Genomic DNA, 21,215 nt, shown 5'->3' on the forward strand with positions numbered 1-21,215 from the left:
GAAATGTTAGCTGTGATTTGTGCTATAGAATATCTTCATGACTTGTGGCCCTCAGGACCTTTGCAGATGATTAGAGACAATACAACAACGATGTAGTACTAAACAAACAGGGAGGTACCAAGTCTTACCTCCATGCAGACCACATGACTACCGTGGACTGCAAACTCACAATTCAGCACTGTTTCACTCTCCAAGCTCCTGCATTGTGTCCACAAGATCAAAGTGAATGGCAGACAAGCTAAGTAGGACAAGGACAGACCCCCGTGCATGGAAACTGAATGAATGACTCTTCAAGGATTGAAAATCGCAAGATTTATTTGCTTCCTCTAAGAATAGACAACTAAGAAAATTCTGCTCTAGCATTCCATGCAAACAGGCCTGGAAAACAGATGCTTTCTTTTATCCATGGGCAGGAATGTTCCTGTATGCATTTCCACCCTTTCTGCTGACATCCAGGTCATCCTGAAAATCAAGAAGTCTCTCCAAAAATTATTGTGGTGACTTCTTTTTGGGGCAGGCAACAGCGGTTCTCCCTTCTCATGCAATTGCCCAAGGACGATTGCACAAGGCCCCTCACAGATTACATGTACTCACAGAAGAGGGAGAAGTTGATAGACCCCAGTCTGAAACAATTGCAATTGACTGCCTGGATGATTTGATTTTAATGCCTTTTGGGTAGCTTTTTTCTGAGGGCATGTAGCAGGTACTAAAGGAGGCAAGAAGGCCTGCTACTAGGAAACCTTATCTTGGAAGTGGAAGAGATTTGCTAGTTGGTACCAGACTAACAACCAGATCCCACTACAGGTTTCTCTAACACTGGTTTTACAATATTTGTATGAGTTACTTTCCTCTGGCTTATCTGTTTCCTCTGTCAAGGTTATTTGTCATTCATTTCAGCAGTTCTGCCCATTGATCCTCCCATTTCATCATTGACTTTGGTCATCCAGTTTGGGAAATAAGTTTTATACATAAGACCACCTCAGAAATACTTGACACCTTTTTTGAGGGTCTTAATGTTGTGCTGGAAAAGTTAACTATGTCTCCTTTTCAACCACCTCATTAGGTTAATTAATTGTTCATCACGTGCAAGCCTGCTTTGCTCATTATTTTGACGTTTGAGTGAAGGGAATCCAAACTGCAAGCTGTTATGGTGGAGGAACACTATTTAGTATTCCATAGAGACAAAATGAGTTGAAGAGCAAATACTTCATTCATGCTGAAAGTGATTTCTGAGATTACATTGAGCCATCAATAACCCTTTTTCTTTTCTGAACCAAAAAATGAGGTAGAAAGGATTCTACATGCTCTCGATACAAAACTCAGGTGCTATCTTCACAGAACTAAGTCTATTTGGAAAGATAAAACATTGCTGATGTTTAAATCACAAAGGATGAAGAGATCCTCCCACCTGGGTACAATATTTTAAGGGTTGATCGGATAAAATAAAGGGGTGGTGGTATAGCTGTCATGTATAGAAGTACACTTAATATCATTATGAATCCATTACAACCTCCCAAGGTCTCTAATGTAGAGCTAATTGCCCTAAAGATCTGCCTAAATATCCAAAAAAGTATCAATCTTATTGTTATTTACATCCCATCTGGGAATAACTTAGAAACCTTGGAGCTAACTCTAAGCTGGTTAGCCACTAACTACCCTCAAGAAACCATTGTACTAGGGGATTTCAACATTGACTGGACTCTGTGCTCTGCTCAGACTAATCCCTTGCCCATTAACTTATATGATTTCTCCCAAAAAATTATCTCTCCAACAAGAGTTGGAAATGCTTAACAAAAAGAGAACACTATCGACTGGATTCTTACCAATAATGACACACATAAATATACCACTGGGACCCTCCCCAATGATCTTAGTGACCACCTTGTCACTTTCATAATAAAACATAAATTTACCTGTACAAACCTTCCCATACATAGACTTGTTAGAAATAAGAAGAAATGTGTCCCAGCACAAATCCTAGCAGAACTCAAATCCTGTAACTGGTCCAAGCTAAAAACTCTACCCCTAGATGAGAGTGTGACATACTTTAATGACACATTCCTAAACATACTGGACTCTCATGCACCTAACCGACTAATCAGATCCAAGGTACTGATAGCACCTTGGTTAACTAGAGAAACCAAATCAAAAATTAAACTTAGAGATCAGGCTTGGGATAAATGGCGAGCTACTAAAGCACCTCTAGATCGCATCAAATTCCAGCAGCTTAGAAATGCTACGAAAACTGACATTACCCGGGACAAAAAGAACTATTTCTGTCACCTCCAGGATAAACACCAGAATAATCCTAAGAAGTTCTGGGCAGGTTTAAATAATCTCCTCCATTCTGGGAAATCAACTACCCCTACCCCTGAGACATTTATTGGTAAAAATCCTGAAGATGTAGCCAATACTTTTAACTCCTTTTTTACCGAGACCATCCAGTTTCTAGCCAATCAACTAACTCCTTCTTCTTCCCCCTAACTAATGTTCATAGGTTCATAGGTTCATAGGTTCATACTAGGCTATCTGCCCTAGGGCATTTATAAGCCTAGACAGAGTGTGTGTGGCTTTCACCACCCCTTAGGATGAGAATATAGGTTCATAGGAATTAAGGTTACACTGTAGGCAAGTGAGGGTTGAAGGAATCAAACCCTGTACCATAGGAACTACAGTTCACAGCCTTATCCTCCTGTACTGACAAATCTCTACCCTTCTTTAACCTACAACCAATATCCACCTCTTACATTAGAACCCTATTGAAGAAACTTAAACCAACCACCCTATCGGCCGATCATCTCCCAGCGGAATACCTACAAATAGCATCAGATGTTATAGCCTATCCTATCTCAATCCTGATTAACAGAACTATAACAGAGGCCACCATCCCCTTCATTTGGAAAATATCCTACGTCATTCCACTTCATAAGGGTGGCTCCTCCACGGAGCCATCGAACTATAGACCTATAGCAATATTGTCACCAATAGCCAAAATTATGGAAAGATGTGTCCACAAACAACTCTTACACTATCTCACCCTAAACAATCTTTTGTCCAAATCTCAACACGGTTTCAGACCCCACCACAGTACGACCACTGCCCTCCTTTCTTTTACTGACTCAGTCAACAATAACCGTAATAACAAAAAAAATCTTCCGCCCTCTTTCTTGACTTGTCAAAAGCCTTCGACATGGTCAATCACCAGCTATTGCTCCACATCCTTGAAACCTTAAACCTCGATAATCCAGCCCTCAGATGGTTCAACGCTTACCTCTCTGGTAGGCAACAAGCAGTCCAGTGGCAAAACAAGCTATCACACCTGCTACCTAACACCATAGGAGTTCCACAGGGCTCCATACTTGGTCCCCTTCTCTTCTCCGTATTCATAAATGAACTTCACCCAGTCATCCCTAAAGCCACCTGCATCCAATATGCAGACGACTCCACCCTGATCTGCTCTGATGTTTCTCTCCATGATCTACAAGTAGTCACCCAACACTGCTTTGCTACAGTTGAAAAATGGCTCACAGAACGGAAACACTTCCTAAATCCAAAAAAAACTAAGTTACTACTATTTTTTCCCACCTCAGTTTCTCCTCTAGGGCAACACCCTCTACATTCTAATAGGACCTTCTACGTTCAATCCATTAATGGCACCATCATTGAGCCTGTCACTAACATCAAACTACTAGGTGTCACTACTGACAATAAGCTTAAATTTGATATGCATATTAGTCAAACCATAAAGACAGTAAACAAGAAACTCGGTTCCATGTACAGAATTAAGAACTTTCTAACCCCTAATGCCAAACTAACCATTGCACGCACGCACCTCCTCTCCACCCTATTATATGCCTCTCCTGTGCTTTCTTTCCTCAATAAAAGAGAGATTAATAAACTCTCTGTTGCCTATAATCACATTGCCAGATTTGTAACGGGAACACCTTATCGTACTCACCACTGCCATAACCTAAGGAAACTTGACTGGTTAGAACTACCCAATCTTCTCAAACTTAACCAACTCACTGAAGCATTTAAAATAATTAAGGAACCAGATAAAAACCCTTTGCTGAATAAACTTCTGACTCCCTACTCCAATCTTAGCTGCCTTTGATCTTCAAATAGTTTACTGATTCTAACCACTAAACCTAATAATTCGGGTGGTGAAGCTCTTTATTCCAATTCCATAGGAAAGGTCTGGAATTCCCTTCCTAATAACCTAAGACTTATTACCTCACTTTGTCAATTCAAAAATAATCTTAAAGAATTCTTTAAGTCACATTGGCTATGCCCATGTCCTAATCCTGACTAATCCTAATAGTCTCACATCGCCCACATACTCTTAACTAGGGGCTTTTCTCTCTTTTCTTCTTTCAAGTTTCATACAATTGTAACTCCTCTGATCACTAAGCCTTTATCTCTGCTGGTTTTATAGTAATCAGGCTCCTCTTGGTCTTGCTGTACCTCATAAGGCCTAGGTTCTTATTTGTGGGTCAAAGTAACATCATTGTCCTTTGAGCCTATAATCTTAACCACACTGTTGGCAAATGTTTCTATACCACGGTAACTTATAACAAAGTATAAGTGGGACAAAGTAACATCATTGTCCTTTGAGCCTTTAATCTTAACCACACTGTTGGCAAATTAATATATACCACTGTAACTTATAAATCATGTTAATGTGAATTTATCTGTATGTAAATTTATGTGTTTTTCTTGTCTTTGTGGAGCTTTTCTCCCTGGGCCTCTGCTGAAAATGGACATGTATCCAGTCTGACTAATCCGGTCAACAAATGTAAAATAAAATAAATAAATAAATAAATAGACGATATCCAGATGGTGGTCCCGTGGTGTTATGTCTTGTTATTCCCACCATGGTAAAATATCACGCAGGGTCAAGGCACATTTTATTTTAGCCTTATCTTCTCTGATGGCTTAGTGGAAAGCGGTGGACATTAGAAGCAGTTTACAGGTAGCTACATGGTCCACTGTACATACCTTTATATTACAAGGTTGCCTCCTTTTCTAGGTCCAGAACAGGCATTGCAAGGACCACAAGGACCATTATCCAGAGACTCCTGCATCCTTACTATTCCTCCTCCCAGGGAGGTATATGCTATAGTAATCTACCCATATAGATAAGGCTGCTGCAACAGTGATTTATGACAAACATAACACGATTGTGTAAGTTGCACTTGCCATAACAGTAGCTGTTCAATTAAATCGCTGCTGCAGTAGCCGTTCCCTCCCTCAATCCCACTTTGTTTTGGACATAGTTGGATAATGATAGCTCATAGCATTATCTTTTTTTTTTCTGGGCAGACAGTCTCCCTTTTTTTTGGTAAGAAAGTCCTGAGAGTTTTGGCCCCTAGGCTGCTGCTTTCTCCACAGTAACTCGAGGTAACAGCAGCCTGGGTGCATATGTGTGGGGAAAGCCCAAGGCTTTGAAAGACTGTCCATCTGTTATATTCTTGGCAGGGTATAACCCATAAATGCACTAAATATATGCTAAAGAAAGTCCACAGCTCACTGCCAATTCTCACTTTAAAAAAATGACTTTTATTAAAAATAAACAAAAACGAACCACTGAGGGTCATAAATATAATACACACAACTTAAAGAATAGGTTTGAAAGAGGGGATGCAGGATTCAATGGTGGTACTGGGGATGGACACACAAAGAAATGTGTGCAGTGTCTGCAGTGTAAGGAGATCATAGAAGAAAAAACAATAACATTAGGGGGTGGTAACCACACTAGAATATGGTTTAAGAAGGGGAATTGTCTATCCTAACATGTCATTTATTTGGCAAAGTGTATGACCTGTCCGAGTTATTATGTGGGTAAGACAGATAGACAATTGAGGAATAGGACATATGATCGCACTTATTGCATAAGGAGAAATGATTGAAACAACACCTTGTATAGATATATACTTAAGCATGACGGAAGCCACAAGTTTAAATTTGGGATACTTGAACAGGTTAAAGTTAACTCTAGGGGAGGAAATGTTAAGGTTAAATTAGCTGACAAAGAAGTCAAATGGCAACTTAGGTTAAATGCAACAAAAGAACGATTGAATGATTATATTCCCACTAAGCCAATGTTAGATGCAAGAGTATGAACGATATGTAGAAGTAGTACACGTGGAAACTAACAAAGTTTTGAACTAAGAGCGCACAGCTCAGTGAAAGTTAACCTAGTGAGAATGGATGTAATATTACAGGACATAAGTTGGATATAAAAAGTTGTATACAAATATAGGGTCTATATTAGATCAGCGAATGCATAAACAAGTGAACGCTGATTGATCAACCTTATTTATGCAAATGTTCAAAATATCGAAGCAACAGAAACCCAAATTTTTTCCTAAGGAAAGAATTTGGTTGTCCATTTCTGTTGCTTCGGTATTTTCAGTGCTGTGGTGGAAAGTTACAGGTTGGATTCAGGTAAGTGTGCGATTGTGTGGATGTGAGTGTTAGGGTGGGTTAGGTGAGTTAGGGTTAGAGCGTGGGTTAGGTATGTGTGCGATTGTGTGGACGTGAAGGTTAGGGCGGGTTTAGGTGAGTTAGGGTTAGGGAGCGGGTGAGGTGAGTGTGCAATAGTGACGGACCTTAGGGTTAGGGTTTGGGTTAAGGTAAGTGGATAGTTAGTGGTGTGTGCATAGTTTAGTGTAGGGTTAGGTGTCAGATTTTAGGTGTATGTGTGTGGATTTCTGTTTGTTTGGTGTGCTTGTGTTGTGTGTGTGTTTGGATCAGCAATTTTTTTCCCTAGGAAAAAAATCGCTGATCTGAGAGTTCGAGATTGTAAGCTTTCGCTTACATAAGGTCTATCAATCAGCGTTCGCTTTTTTAAGCGTTCGCTGATCTAATATAGACCCCAAATATATGTGCAATTACATAGTAACAGTATATACATAATGTACAAATATGTTATAATTGTGTTTTTATACATATATGCACTTGTTATAATAGGCATATATATATAGAATGAATGTTTTTAGGATGTATAATAAAATTGTGTAGGCAGATTTATGTGAACTGTTGGAAATAATGAATATTCATTAGGTTATGCTTTATTCATGATGAAGCTAATTGACAGAGTATTCCCACTGGATTTTGATTTTATAAAATATACTATATAAGGAGAAACACATATATCATTGTTCTGATGAAGTCTGTGGTCAGCAGATGAAAGCGCTTAACCCGTGTGTATTATATTTATAACCCCCAGTGGTTCGTTTTTGTTTATTTTTAATAAAAGTCATGTTTTTAAAGTGAGAATCGGCAGTGAGCTGTGGACCTTCTTTAGCATATATTTAGTGCATTTTTGGTATTACAAGGTCGTGTATATGCTAATATTTGGGTATTGCTAAGGTATAACCCATATAATGAAGACTACTGCAGCAGTGATTTAATCAAACATCTACTGATTAGATTACCTTGATTAGCTCAATGAAATGGCCCCTTTATGATCTGCATTCATAGCATACCTATGAAAATATGAATTCTATGGCCCTTTGTGAACTCATGCTGATAATTTAATAAGACCCTATAGGCTGTGAAAGTGATCCTATACCTATGAAATGACAGCTTTTCCTCAAGATTGTAGCTAAACAGCATAACAATAGGCCACAAGGATTTAGGGCTAGAGCTTAGGTAGGTTCATAGGTGGTTTCTAGACATGCAAGCCAGAAGACCATCAAGAAGCCTACCCCTAATTCCCAATTACCCTAAAACATTGTCTGGTTAAGTGACTTGCTGAAGATCACACATTAGGCAGGTAAAGGCTGAGAAAATCAAATTATTTACCCCAGGAAGTATTTATTTATTTATTTGTCTTTGTTCACCCATTAAGCCTGAGTGGGCAAAACCTGTTTTCAGAAGAGGTTCACAGCGAAAAGCTTCTACACATACATTTAATATATTCACAACAAAATAATTTGTTTTACAAGCATACATTACACATATAGTTCTTAAGACATTTAGATATAAACATGTAATTGCTCTGCAGTGACATTATACAAAGATAAACAAGTATTTTTACCCATGGTGACATTATGCATGACATTAAAGCTCAAGTTTAAAACATTTAGTACCTCATCAACAGCTCATAATCTCAGTCACAGAAAGCTTACTTTCCTGTTTGTAACCAGATCTTGACTGAAAATGGGCTTTTGTTCTCTAGTTCACTTACTTACTAAATAAAATTAAAAGAAAAAATACACTTGGTGGTAGTAATCAGTTTCCTTCCCCATCTGATAATATCTGGGCAGTGATCCAGGCCTGACTATTTCTTACTCTCTTACTGTTATAACACCTGACGAAGGGCTCACGACAGCTTGAAAGCTCCAGTAATTGCAAAACCTATGTTAGTCCAATAAAAGTTATTAAATCACATCTGTATTCTAGTGTCTTTGTGTTTACAGTTCTTGGCAGTGTTATATGAACTCCCACAATTTGATTCACACACCCTTGCATGGAACAGTTGCCCAAACCCATCCACATCATATCAATGACTGATGGCCTCATGAGCATGCACATCCTTGACGGCCTCATGAGTGTGCACATCCTTGACGGCCGCATGAGCATGCACATCCTTGATGGCCTTATGAGCATGCACATCCTTGATGGCCTCATGAGCATGCACATCCTTGATGGCCTCATGAGCATGCACATCCTTGACGGCCTCATGAGCATGCACATCCTTGATGGCCTCATGAGCATGCACATCCTTGACGGCCTCATGAGCGTGCACATCCTTGATGGCCTCATGAGTGTGCACATCCTTGACGGCCTCATAAGCATGCACATCCTTGATGGCCTCATGAGCATGCACATCCTTGATGGCCTCATGAGCATGCACATCCTTGATGGCCTCATGAGCATGCACATCCTTGACGGCCTCATGAGCATGCACATCCTTGATGGCCTCATGAGCATGCACATCCTTGACGGCCTCATGAGCGTGCACATCCTTGATGGCCTGATGAGTGTGCACATCCTTGATGGCCTCATGAGCATGCACATCCTTGATGGCCTCATGAGCATGCACATCCTTGACGGCCTCATGAGCATGCACATCCTTGATGGCCTTATGAGCGTGCACATCCTTGATGGCCTCATGAGTGTGCACATCCTTGATGGCCTCATGAGTATGCACATCCTTGATGGCCTTATGAGCATGCTCATCCTTGATGGCCTCATGAGTGTGCACATCCTTGATGGCCTCATGAGCATGCATATCCTTGATGGCCTCATGAGCATGCACATCCTGGCCACAATGGGCACCTTGAATTATATATGCATACTGGAAGTGACCAGAGCCTTGAGCCACACAAGCACCTTGGGAATGACTAGAACTCTTAAACTACATGCACATCCTGTCATTGATTAAAAACTTACAATCTCTACCTGCATTGTGACAGTGATTGTAACCATTAAAATCCACCTAGATTCAGGAAGTGATTGGTGTATTCACCTACACCCTACTTATCCTGAAATGGCCAAATACCTGACATACTCCTCACCTCTTCTGACAGTGATCACACTCCATGCCCTACACCACAGTGAGTGGACTCCCCTAGGAGGTATCAGTCATACTAGGCCTGGCTGGAACTGTAACCATCAATCTGTTACCATCCAGATTAGTAGCGGATGGAGCCATATCACAGCCTTTATACTCAGCATAGTGGTGAGCCATGTCCCCCCCACCATCTATCTTATCAGCTGTTCATTAGACACCATGGCTAGAATCTGTATATGAGGTTCAGTGCTCACCTGTAGAGGACAGTGCTCTGGGACTCCCCCCAGCAGTGTACCTGGCATGTTTCCTTCCCCCTAACAACATGCTCTTTAGAACCCCTGTCTCCTCTTTTTGGTACTGCACAGGCACACAGTTCCAACCCCCTTCCCCTACACAGACATATTCCCCTATATCCAGTAAACTTGCTTAGTGGATATTCCTTCCCCTCTACATGGAACAAGCCAGGTACACCACTCTAGATATCCCCAGGGGGGTTCCCTTTAGAAGCTCAAAATACTGAAATCTCGAGCCCAAGAAGGTGAATCCACAGAACAGCGAAAGTTTAGAAGCGCGAAATTCAAAACCTCGAATACCAGAGGTTTTGAATTTCACACTTCTAAAGTTCTGCTGTGGTCATGTATTCAGGTAAGTGTGTGTGTGTATGTTAAGGGGTTTGGGTAGGGGGCTGTGGTGTGTGTCAATGTGGTTTGTTGCTGTGATGTGTGTGTGCGAGGAGAATGTAGCGTGTGTGGTGGTGTTTTGTGTGTGTTTGTATGTAGTGCGACCTCGGAGTGAGAATATTTAAGTGGAGGGTGTGGGGGCACACCCACATTCATGTAGTAGACAGATTGTGTGTGTTTGTGTGGAGAATGGTGTGTGTGTGTGTGTGTGTGTGTGTGTGTGTGTGTGTGTGTGTGTGTGTGTGTGTGTGTGTGAGTGTGTATGTGTGTAGTAGTAGTACCACGAAATTCAAAACCTCTGGTGTTCAAGGTTTTGAATTTCGCGATTTTCAGTTTTCGTTGTTTTGTGGATTCGGCTTCTTGGGCTCGAGATACTGAAATTTGAGATTTCAGTATTTCGAGCTTCTGAACTGAATCCCCCCAGGACTATACAGTGTCTACTGAAATGGGCTATATAATGATTTCTATTAAGAATGTCATCTCACCAGATTTGCTTTGTTTGAGCAGATCAGTATATTATACGTTTCATACAGTGTAAGACTATATCATGTGAAGCCCTGCTTCCTAACCTTACCTGCTCCTGGATTAGGCTGTCAACATTTCAAATGCTCCTGATGCAAGTCTCCATAACACTGACAGTCTGACATGTTTATTTATTTTTGTTTGTTAGCAGTTTTATGAATCTAGACTGTGTTATTGTAGATTGTTTAGTATAACCACCTTCATGTTTTCCTTTACAGAACAGAATGTGCTGCACGCACTCCCTTCTTACCAGCTGAGAAATATTGCAACAAGAAGAAAGTATACAATTCCACAGATTATTTAAAATATACAGGAACAGTTATTGTTAAAAAATTCTTTAGGCATAAAAGAAGAATTAGTTCTCCAAGAAACACTATCTGTATAGAAAATGAGAAAAGGTTGACTCACCACAAGTCGGATATCATTCTAGAAGAGGTCAGAGAAATCAGGAAAACTGTTTTCCATATTAAGAATCTCACTTAAACCAGATTAGCTGATTCAAGTGGAGCAAGTCTTAGCTTTTCTAACACAAAATGAGGATCTGAAGTAAAAACCACAGATTTAGTTGGAGGCCTCTTATGCAAACCCTCTTTTAAGAGCATTTTGACATGAGACTACACTGAAAGAGGAGGCGCCATGGGCAGATATGCTGAGACGGCCAGTAAATGAAACTTGATAGAAGAATAAAGCGGCAGAGAGTACCCGGGCACTGCAAGGTTTCAATGCCTTCCACCCTTTTAGACCACTAGCTGCACAGACAAGGACTAAAGGTGGACGTGTCTAAATACATCAGTAACAAGCACACCTCTAGGGTGATCAGACAGGATGATGTGCTGGAGTTCACCCACATGCAGGTCACCATAGACAAAATCCCGTACTGTACCCTAGCCGGCTATAGGCCACCTTCCATGCCCCTTGAAGCTCACAATCCATACTTGGACCTACTGGAGACATTTACCATCCAACCTAGCAGCACCCTACTCTTGGAAGATTTTAATTAATCCTCTATAGACTGGGAATCCTACTGAGCCTCAAAACTACAAGCACAGAGATTCATGGACTGCATAAAAAACCCTAGACCAAATAATGAACACACCCACTAGAGGCTACAACAAACTGGACCTTGTGCTAAAACATATGGGAGAATGCTGTACCCCCCAGTGTCTCATTCTCCCTAGTAAGGTCTGACCATAAAGCTGTCTCCTTTGAAATCAAAATCAACTCCATAATCCCATTAAAACCAATAACAGGAACTATTCCGAGACAAATTACCTTTTAAATAAAAAAAAAATCCCACACGAAAGGTGAAACAATAAAGCTCTGAGAGGAACTTAAAACCAGTAGTTTAATGCACAAAACAGCATAACCCATTAAAATCCATTAAAACTAATGTCACCTTACAAATATATATGATAGTTTAAAACATTTAATTTAACATATGTACATTTAATATTTGACAAGGGATTCGGCACTAACTTGTGGATTGTTTTGAAATTGCAACACACTTGGATGTAGATAAGGAAAAATAAAAATGTATGTAGATAAATATAAACAGTCTCCAAATACAATAACAGAAATGAAAGTTTAAAAATGCATAAATATATTAAAATACATTTTAAACCACAATATATGTTGTCTTCACTACATCACAAACAGTTCTGCTTATAATTTAACTGCTCTAAGTTTCAGAAGGGAACTTACAGATATATGTTCCTTCAATCCAAGTTTTTTATTGGCTTCCAGGGTGATCTGCCACCATAACTCCTTATATTCAATAGTTTCTTCACATAGCCCACCCCGGAAATTTTTATCCACCTTCTCCAAGGTGAAAAACAAATAATGGGCACTGTGACATTCTTGGCTATGCTTGTATAGGGCACTGGTGTCTTTTTTTGTTTTGTATGCCATATGTGTGTTCTTATATTCTTTTTCTTAACTTCCGTTCCATTTTTCCTATATAAAACGCATCACAGGACTGACACCTGCCAAGTACACAAGCCCACTTGTGCCACAATTTGTAAATTCCTTACTTTCTACACTGCAAATACTCTCCTTATTGTAGAACAATGTCCACACTTAAACGTTCCTTTCCTCTTTTTATTCCTGACAATCCCGTGATCATAGCTAGATTCCAATACATTTTTCAAATTCCTGGAATTTTTGTAGACAGGATTATTACTTTCCTTTTTTATTTTATCCAGATCAGTGAGAGCTACAAACCTATCCCATTCATTGTTTATAATCCCCCTCACCATAGTGGAACCAGCATTAAATTCCAATATTAAAGCCTTATCAAAATTTTCCACATAATCAGTGTTTACATATTTAGTGACCTTACCATCCCTTATGTCTTTACCTAACATAGGTTGGTATTTCTCTACTCTACCTTCCAGGACCTCTTTTTCCACTTCGAACAACAAATGTCTGGGTAATTCCTTGTTTTAAACATTTTTCTTAACAATTCCATTTCCCTGTCAAAATCTTCATTGTTAGATGTCATCCTAGAGCCTCTAATATATTGTCCTTTGACTATATTTTTCTTATAATGCTTAGGATGAGCACTATCAAAATGTAAGTAGGAATGAGAGTATGTTGGTTTTCTGAAAACGTTAAGATTAAACATATTGTTATGCTTATATATTTCCACATCTAAATACTGTAATGTCTCATTGCTAATTTTGTAGGTAAATTCCAAGTAGTTGGTACTTTTATTAAGATAATCTGTGAAATTGACCACTTGACTTTCTGGAACCACCCATAAAATTACTATGTCATCCAGAAATCTTTTATAAAGAATCCAGTTCTCCTTATATATAGAATCCACCACATATGTTTCCTCCCATCTGGCCAAAACTAGATTCACGTATGTGGGGGCACAAGCTGCACCCATCACTACGCCCTGGATCTGGTGGAAGAATTCACCCTTGAAACACACAAAGTTGTATTTCAAAACCAAATCCAAAAGTTGCATGACAACCACTTTTTCATCTAGGGACAAATAATTCTCTTCATAAACAATTTCGTCTAGGACACTCAGGCCTTCCCTATGAGGTATAGAGGAAAACAGATCTACTATGTCAATGGTTAGGAAAGATACAACTTCATTATAGTTCTCCTGACTCAACACCTTAAAAAGTCCCATGAGTCCTTTAAAATATTCTTTTTTTCTAACCACAGGCCTTTTAACTTACTATCCACATACTTGGCAAGGGGCAATGTTTTGGATCCGTTAGCTGATACAATGGGCCTTAATGGGGGGGTCCTTTCCATTTTTATGTGTCTTAGGGATCCCACAAATAGTAGCTATTCTAGGTTTTTCTACTTTATGATAATGGTAAGGTCTTTGGTCAAGGTCCTCTAAAATCATATCTATTCTTCGATATGCAATATTTATCTTGTTCCTGGATACAGTTACATACTTATTGGAGTCCCTTAGAATGTCCTTCATTTTGCCTTCATAAATAAGATTATCCATGAGGACCATACCGTCACCCTTGTCCGGTTTCATAATTCTCAAATTTGTGTCATTTCTCAGTTCATATAGAACTTTAATTTCTGCTGGGTCTGTTCCTTTTATATCTCACTTTATCATAGTTTTTTCTAATTTCTTTTTCAACACCTTCAAAATTTTTAATTTGTAGGTGCAAAGGTGGGTTGTAAGTACTTTTTCTTGCTAGCCCTTCATGTTCCACTTTAAAGTCCTGATCAAACAATATTTGAAAATTAATTTTTCTTATAAATACTTTTATATCCATTAATGTTTTGGCCAAGTCCCCTTGTCTTAGGGGTATAAACTTAATCCCCTTGGATAAGAGTCTAAAATGGTCCTTTGTTAATGTTACAGAACTAAAATTATAAATACTAAAATCTTCATAGATATATCTAAAAGAATTATCCAGGTCCTGTTTAATCTCAATCACTTCTAAGTCAGGGTGGGTGATATTATTTAATACCTCCCCAGACAACATATATTGTGGTTTTAAATGTATTTTAATATATGTATGCATTTTTAAACTTTCATTTCTGTTATTGTATTTGGAGACTGTTTATATTTATCTACATACATTTTTATTTTTCCTTATCTACATCCAAGTGTGTTGCAATTTCAAAACAATCCCCAAGATAGTGCCAAATCCCTTGTCAAATATTAAATGTACATACATACATGTATTAAATGTAAAACAGAGAGAGAATTCAGGAAAAGGTTGTACGAGCACATTTATGACATTGAAAAGAAAAAGGAAAGTAATGCCTTTTTCAAACATTCACTCACATGTCATAATTACAAACTCTCTTTCATGATTCTTGAGCAAGTGAACCCCAGTACTAGAGGAGGTGATTGGGAATCAACCCTGGAATACAGGGAGCTGATTTGGCAGCTCAGGTTAGATGCAGGTAGGCCTCCGGGGCTAAATGGTACACTTAGCATAGGCTCAGTGTTGAAGCTCAGAAGAGCCAGGCTGTAACATGTTTTTCTACAACATTACCACCTTATACCCCACTTTACACACATTTTATATACATCTCACAACCCATCAATTGCGTGCCATTTACTTGTATTATGATATCATTCTTATATGATTAACAAGAATGTAATATACACATTTTTAGCCTACTCTATATTGCTGATTTTAAATCCATTTGGTTTGTATATAATCCCCATTTTTATTTCTATTTTTATTTTCATTCCTACTTTCACTTACATTTTTAACACTGCTTTTTCTTTTCATTGAACAATTCATGTATGTAATTTTATAATGGTACCAACACGGTACATTAGTTATGCATCATGTTACAAGCAGTGTGGATTTCAAACATTTTTTATGTACACTTGATTGAGTTGTTTATTTATTTGCTCATGACACTTCTAATTGATTTCTCTAATGAGACCCAGCTGCAATTAAGCATGTGATCAACTAAGATTCTTATTTAAACAGTAGCTTCTTTTGAAAGAAACTGTTTTTGACTTGATAAAGCTTGGTATTACCCAAGCGAAAGCGCTTGTCTTATATTGCTGTTTCTCACTTTGTTAACCCTTGGATTTTATCATCTAACAGTCGAATAAAGGAATTGCCTTTTTATCGAATTATTGTCTTCATTTGACGGTCTTGGAGTTTCTTCCTGGTATTAAATGTACATATGTTAAATTAAATGTTTTAAACAATCATATATATTTTCAAGGTGACATTAGTTTTAATGGATTTTAATGGGTTATGCTGTTTTGTGCATTAAACTACTGGCTTTAAGTTCCTCTCAGAGCTTTATTGTTTCACCTTTCGTTTGGGATTTTTTGGATTTATTGGTGAGTTTTAAGCCCATTTGGTGTGTGTTTTTGCATTTACAAATTATCTTTTATTAAATGATGGATTGTCAAAATGCAGTGCCACTACAAACCCAGAAAATAGAGCAGTCTATGCTGAATTGCTCTCAGAAGCTCTGTACAGAGCTTCTGAATTGCTCTCAGAAGCTCTGTACAACCATGTCAATGCATGCACAAAGGTTTCTATACTTAATAGAAGTAAGCCCAGTACTAGCCCTACAAACAAATCACCCTGGTGGCATCCCACATTAAATAAGATATACAACAAAAGGAAACAAATGTGGCAAAAATCAGGAAAGGTTATCCCCATAAAGATAGAAACTCTCTCATAAAAGTGAATAGGCAACTAATAGGCATAGTTAGGTCTAGCAAACATACTTCTGATGCTAAGAAAGCCTCCTGCGTGAAAGATACCTATAAGGCGTTCTACAGCCATGTCAGAAACCTCAAGGGCAGCATACATCACTGTGCTAAACTGGTGGTTAATGGTGCCACATTTAATGAACCTGGCAATATAGCACACCTGCTGGCAGGCAAATTCAGTTCCAACCCCCCACCATCCCCAAACACCCCCTCAGAAATGCCCTCAAACATAAGCCCTCCAGCTATAATAGGGAACATGTACTGGATAAAATATGACTTAGTAGAACTTCTGGAGTCATTATAGGTTCATAGTTTCATAGGTAGGTACTAGGCTATTGGCCCTAGGCCCTATATAAGCCTAGCCAAATGGTACCCTGGCTTTTGCCACCCAAGAAAATTATTTTCCTGTGCCCCTGTCAAGCAGAGCCACAAAAGTGATCCCCGGGGTGAATTTTCTGTCTCCCATCCAATCATCAAGATGTTTCTTGAAGAGTGCTAATGAGGAGCTTTGTTTGATATAGATAGGTAGTTTATTCCAGAGTATGGGAAGTCTCTGAGATAGGAATCTATCCCTCCAGCATGTTCTGTTTATTGTGGTGACAAGGTTTAGGTCCCTAGAGCGTGTAGCTCGGAGGGACTGGGATTTCTTTATGTGGAGCATGTCCAACAGCTCTGGGTTTGACATAGCTTTGTATGTTAGGCAGAGATCGCCACTGAGTAGGCGATATGTGACAGAGTAAAGCTGGAGTTTTTGAGACGGTTCATGAGGGCATCTGTTTGAGGCCGGTAATCTTCTTTGTGAGGTTTTTCTGTGGCCTTTCCAGTTGTTGTATATGTTTTGTGAGGTACATACCAAAAGGGGCGTTGTACTCTATAATGGGTCTAATGAGTGATGAGTAGAGGGGAACAATGACCCCTTTTTTCCTGGATGAGAAATCTTTTGTAATGAGGTGTGCCACGTAGAAGGATTTCCTGACCACTGTGGCGATGTGATTATCAAAGGAGAGACTACTGTCCACCTGTGTCCCAAGGTCTCTTATCAAACTTTCAGTGTTAAGTAGACTACCACCTATGTGGTAGTTCATGGGTACAGAGTTTTTACCAAAAGGGATGACAATGCACTTTTTGGCATTGAACTTGAGGCCATGGCTTTGACACCAGGCATCTGTCTCAGTGAGGCCCTTTTGTAGGATGTCCACATCTTTAGGAGATTTGATTATGGCTCCTAGTTTGCAGTCATCTGCGAACTTTGTTAGCCAAAGACCTTCTGTGTTAGCCTGTACTTCAGAGAAGTAGATACCAAACAGGAGAGGACCTAGGACTGAACCCTGTGGTACTCCACTTGTCACTGGTCTGAAGTTGGATTTAGAGTCTGCTACTTTCACAGTGTGGGTTTAGGCAGTGAGCCAGTTGGCAACCCATCTTGTGACATAGGGATTTATACCTAGTTTAGTGAGTTTGTCTATAATTCCAGAGTGGGGGATGGTGTCGAAAGCCTTGGTGAGATCTAGATAGGCTGTGTGTACCACCTTACCCTCATCTGCATCTTTGTTGACCGCTTCAAAGAAGTCTATCAGGTTTAGGAGACATGATCTGCCTTTTACAAACCTGAACTGGGTAGGGTCCAGAGTTTGGAGATTACCAATGTCATTGTTTATAAGTTCCATAATGATACGCTCCATAGCCTTGCAGACCAGGCTCGTCAGGCTAATCGGGCAGTAGTTCCCGGGGTCTGTGGTGGCTCCCCCTTTGTGGAGTTGGATAACTGTTGCTGTGCACCATTCACTGGGCACAAAGCCTGAGGTGAGGCTATGAATGAATATTGTACTTAGGTGGGGTGCCAGTTCATTCTGTAGTTCATGTAGAACGCAGCCTGGGATGTTGTCAGGTCCCATGGATGCTGTGTTCTTGGCTTTGGAGAGTGTGTTTTTTACCTGTGCAGCCGTGATTACATGTACTTTGCATTCTTCTGGTATAGAGATCAGCCCTTTAGGGGATGAGAGAGGGGTAAAGTTAGCACTGAACCTATCTCCAGGATGTTGGCAATATCAGTTGGTTCTGTATATTTAGTGCCATTGAGCTGTAACTCAGAGCAGATCTGAGTGTTGCCATTCAGATTCTTGACATAGCTTTAGAATGCTTTGTGGTTGCCTTTAGAATCAGTGGCAATTTTGTTTTCATAACTAGCTTTGGAGGATTTTATGAGGGATCTCAGCTTCTTAATGAGGCTGACCATGGAGTTCCTCCAATTATGGGATTTTACTCTTTTTTGCAACAGTTTCTTTCTTCTGTTGTAGCATTTGTTTATAGCAGGGGACCACCAGACTGGCTTCCTTTTTTGGAGGATAGCATCTTGGTTCTGTTAGGGATTGCACGATCCATGCACTTGTGTAAGTGCTTATAAAGTGCAATTGTATAGGATTCAGCAGTCGTATCTCTATTGTCCATCAGCATGGGTGTTGTGAAGTTTGCAATTTCTGTCTTGAGAAGCGTGAAGTTGGCTTTGGAGAAATTTTTTACGGTGGTTTCCATAATGGGGGATGGGGCTGGGATGTGGATGTCTAGGGTGATTTGCTTGTGGTCAGATCTGACCAATGAGGAATTGACCTCTGGTGTGGAACACTGGTTGCCCATGTTGGTAATGACCAGGTCTAGGATATTGCTGCCCCGGGTGGGGGTGTGAATAAGTTGATCCAAGGCATTGGAATTTATGAATTCCAGAAAACGTTGAGCACAAGAGTTGGTACATGAGTAGTTTTCCCAGCTAATGGTGAGGTAGTTGAAATCGCCCATCATTAGGGTGTTAGGTTGTACCTAATATTTTCCAGTGTATCAAGAAATGATGAGTGGGAATTCTGGGGCATGGTGGGGGATCTGTAGCAAGCTACAATTTGCATTGCGGTCTTGCCTAGAGTTAGTTGCACTTGGAAAATCTCAGATGCATTATGCTGAGCAACTAGCCTGGAGGTGTGGATATCCTTAATGAATATGGACACGCCTCCACATTTAGTGCTTCGGTCCAGGTTAGGTGGCCAAAAGGTGTGGTATGAATTATAGCCTGGTAATGCAGGGGTGCTCTCTGGAGCCTTGAACCAGGTCTCTGTCACTGCACAGATGTCGATGTTCTCCATTTTAAGGAGTGCCTCGAGTGAGTGCATTTTGAGGTTTAGACTTCTAGCATTCAGTAGCATTACCCTCAGATTTTGCTTGCTTGTACATGTTACTGTGGTGAATTTGTCATTTGAATCTTGCCTAAAAAAGGCGCTATAGGGGTGGCAAGAGCCTTAGCCAGTATCCAGAATCCCAAGGATGACAGGTGCAGGCCATCTCTGGCAAACCATCGTGGTTTGTCGATCATGTCATCCCAGGCAGACAGATACTGGATCCCCTTAGAATGACACCAGAAGCTTAGCCAATTGTTGAAGTCAATCATTTTGTCCTTGTACTGTGGTATCATTCTGGGTGATGACAGGATGCTACTCAGGGCTAGGGTCATACCTGCCTGGGCTACAAGATCAGAAAGCTCTTCCATGTCTCTTTTCATGTAGTCCAGGGAGGTACATCTCAGGTCACTCACACCAACATGGACAATGACAGAGTCATATTTGTACTTGCTGTGGAGTATCCTGAGTGCATGCATTATGTGGTGGATCCTGGCACCTGACAGGCAGCTGACAATGACTTTCTCCTTGTTTAGCCTGGTGAGTGGAACATCAGCGTGCCTGACTATAGAGTCACCTATGACTAGAGTGTTAGGTACATTGTTATGCCTTATGGGCTGTGGTTGAGTGGCACACTGAGTTTGTGGGCTATGTGTCATTTGGGTTGTGTTGAGGGGTGGAGGTTATTTAACTATAGTCTTAAAACAGATTTTATGCCACATGGATGGACTACTGCAACCATCATCCCCTTCATAAGGGAGGACCTTTAACAGATCCAGGAAACTATAGACCCATTAGCCTGACTAGTCTTGTTTGCAAAGCCATGGAAAGAATTATCATGGAAATTATCAATAAGGACATAAGAGACCACTAGACACTGGATCCATCCCAGTCTGGCTTTGTTAAAGGAAGGTCATGCTTACTGAATCTGGTGGACATCTTTGAAAAGGTCACTAACACAATGGATGAAGGGAAAATGGTGCATACTGCCTACCTAGAACTGGCTAAAACATTTGATACAATACCCCACTCAGGCATTGCCAATGAACTTATGGAATTAGGTATAAACCCCTTTATAACATGCTAGCTGGCTCAATGATAGAAGCCAGGAGGTTAGAATCATTAAGGCTACCTCCATAAAGAGGCCAGTCACCGGTGGAGTCCCCAAAGAATCTGTGCTGATCCCTCTCCTCTTTGGCATCTACTTCTCAAATGTTAAACCAATGCCAAAGGCCTTTGACTGACCACGTTCACAGATCATTGCAATCTTTGGTCATCATTGAATCTCCCCAAGATTAGAACATCCTTCAAGAGGGTCTAATACAGACAAACGTTTGGTGTCAGAGCCATGGTTTAAAAGTCAATACCAATAAATGCATTATAGTACTTTTTAGGAAGTCTATTACCCCAGGTAACTACTTCATCAATAAAACACCCTTAAAAGTTGATTCATTAGTCAGAGATCTGGGAATTCTTATAGGGAGTAAACTAGCCTTCAGCCAGCATGTTCATAGGTTAGTACTAAGCTAACTGCCCTTGTGGGCCATTTTAAGCCAGGCCAATTATCCCATGTGAGAATCAAACCCTGTATCTTGTGTCTGTAAGGTAAACACCATAACCATTACACCAATGTCCCACCCTCGTGT

The 21,215-nt window shown here is 40.0% G+C and overlaps 1 protein-coding gene across 1 annotated transcript; it reads right to left on the reverse strand.

The window, feature by feature from the left end:
• Positions 1-8,509: 8,509 nt before the first annotated feature.
• LOC122803262 (histidine-rich protein PFHRP-II-like) lies at positions 8,510-9,241 on the reverse strand. The gene has a single exon (XM_044072853.1). It carries the CDS (start codon positions 9,239-9,241, stop codon positions 8,510-8,512), a length of 732 nt encoding a protein of 243 aa, XP_043928788.1.
• Positions 9,242-21,215: the final 11,974 nt, after the last annotated feature.

Source organism: Protopterus annectens, chromosome 5.part1, assembly GCF_019279795.1.
Source record: "Protopterus annectens isolate FY-2018-M chromosome 5.part1, PAN1.0, whole genome shotgun sequence".
Lineage (NCBI taxonomy): Eukaryota > Metazoa > Chordata > Ceratodontiformes > Protopteridae > Protopterus > Protopterus annectens.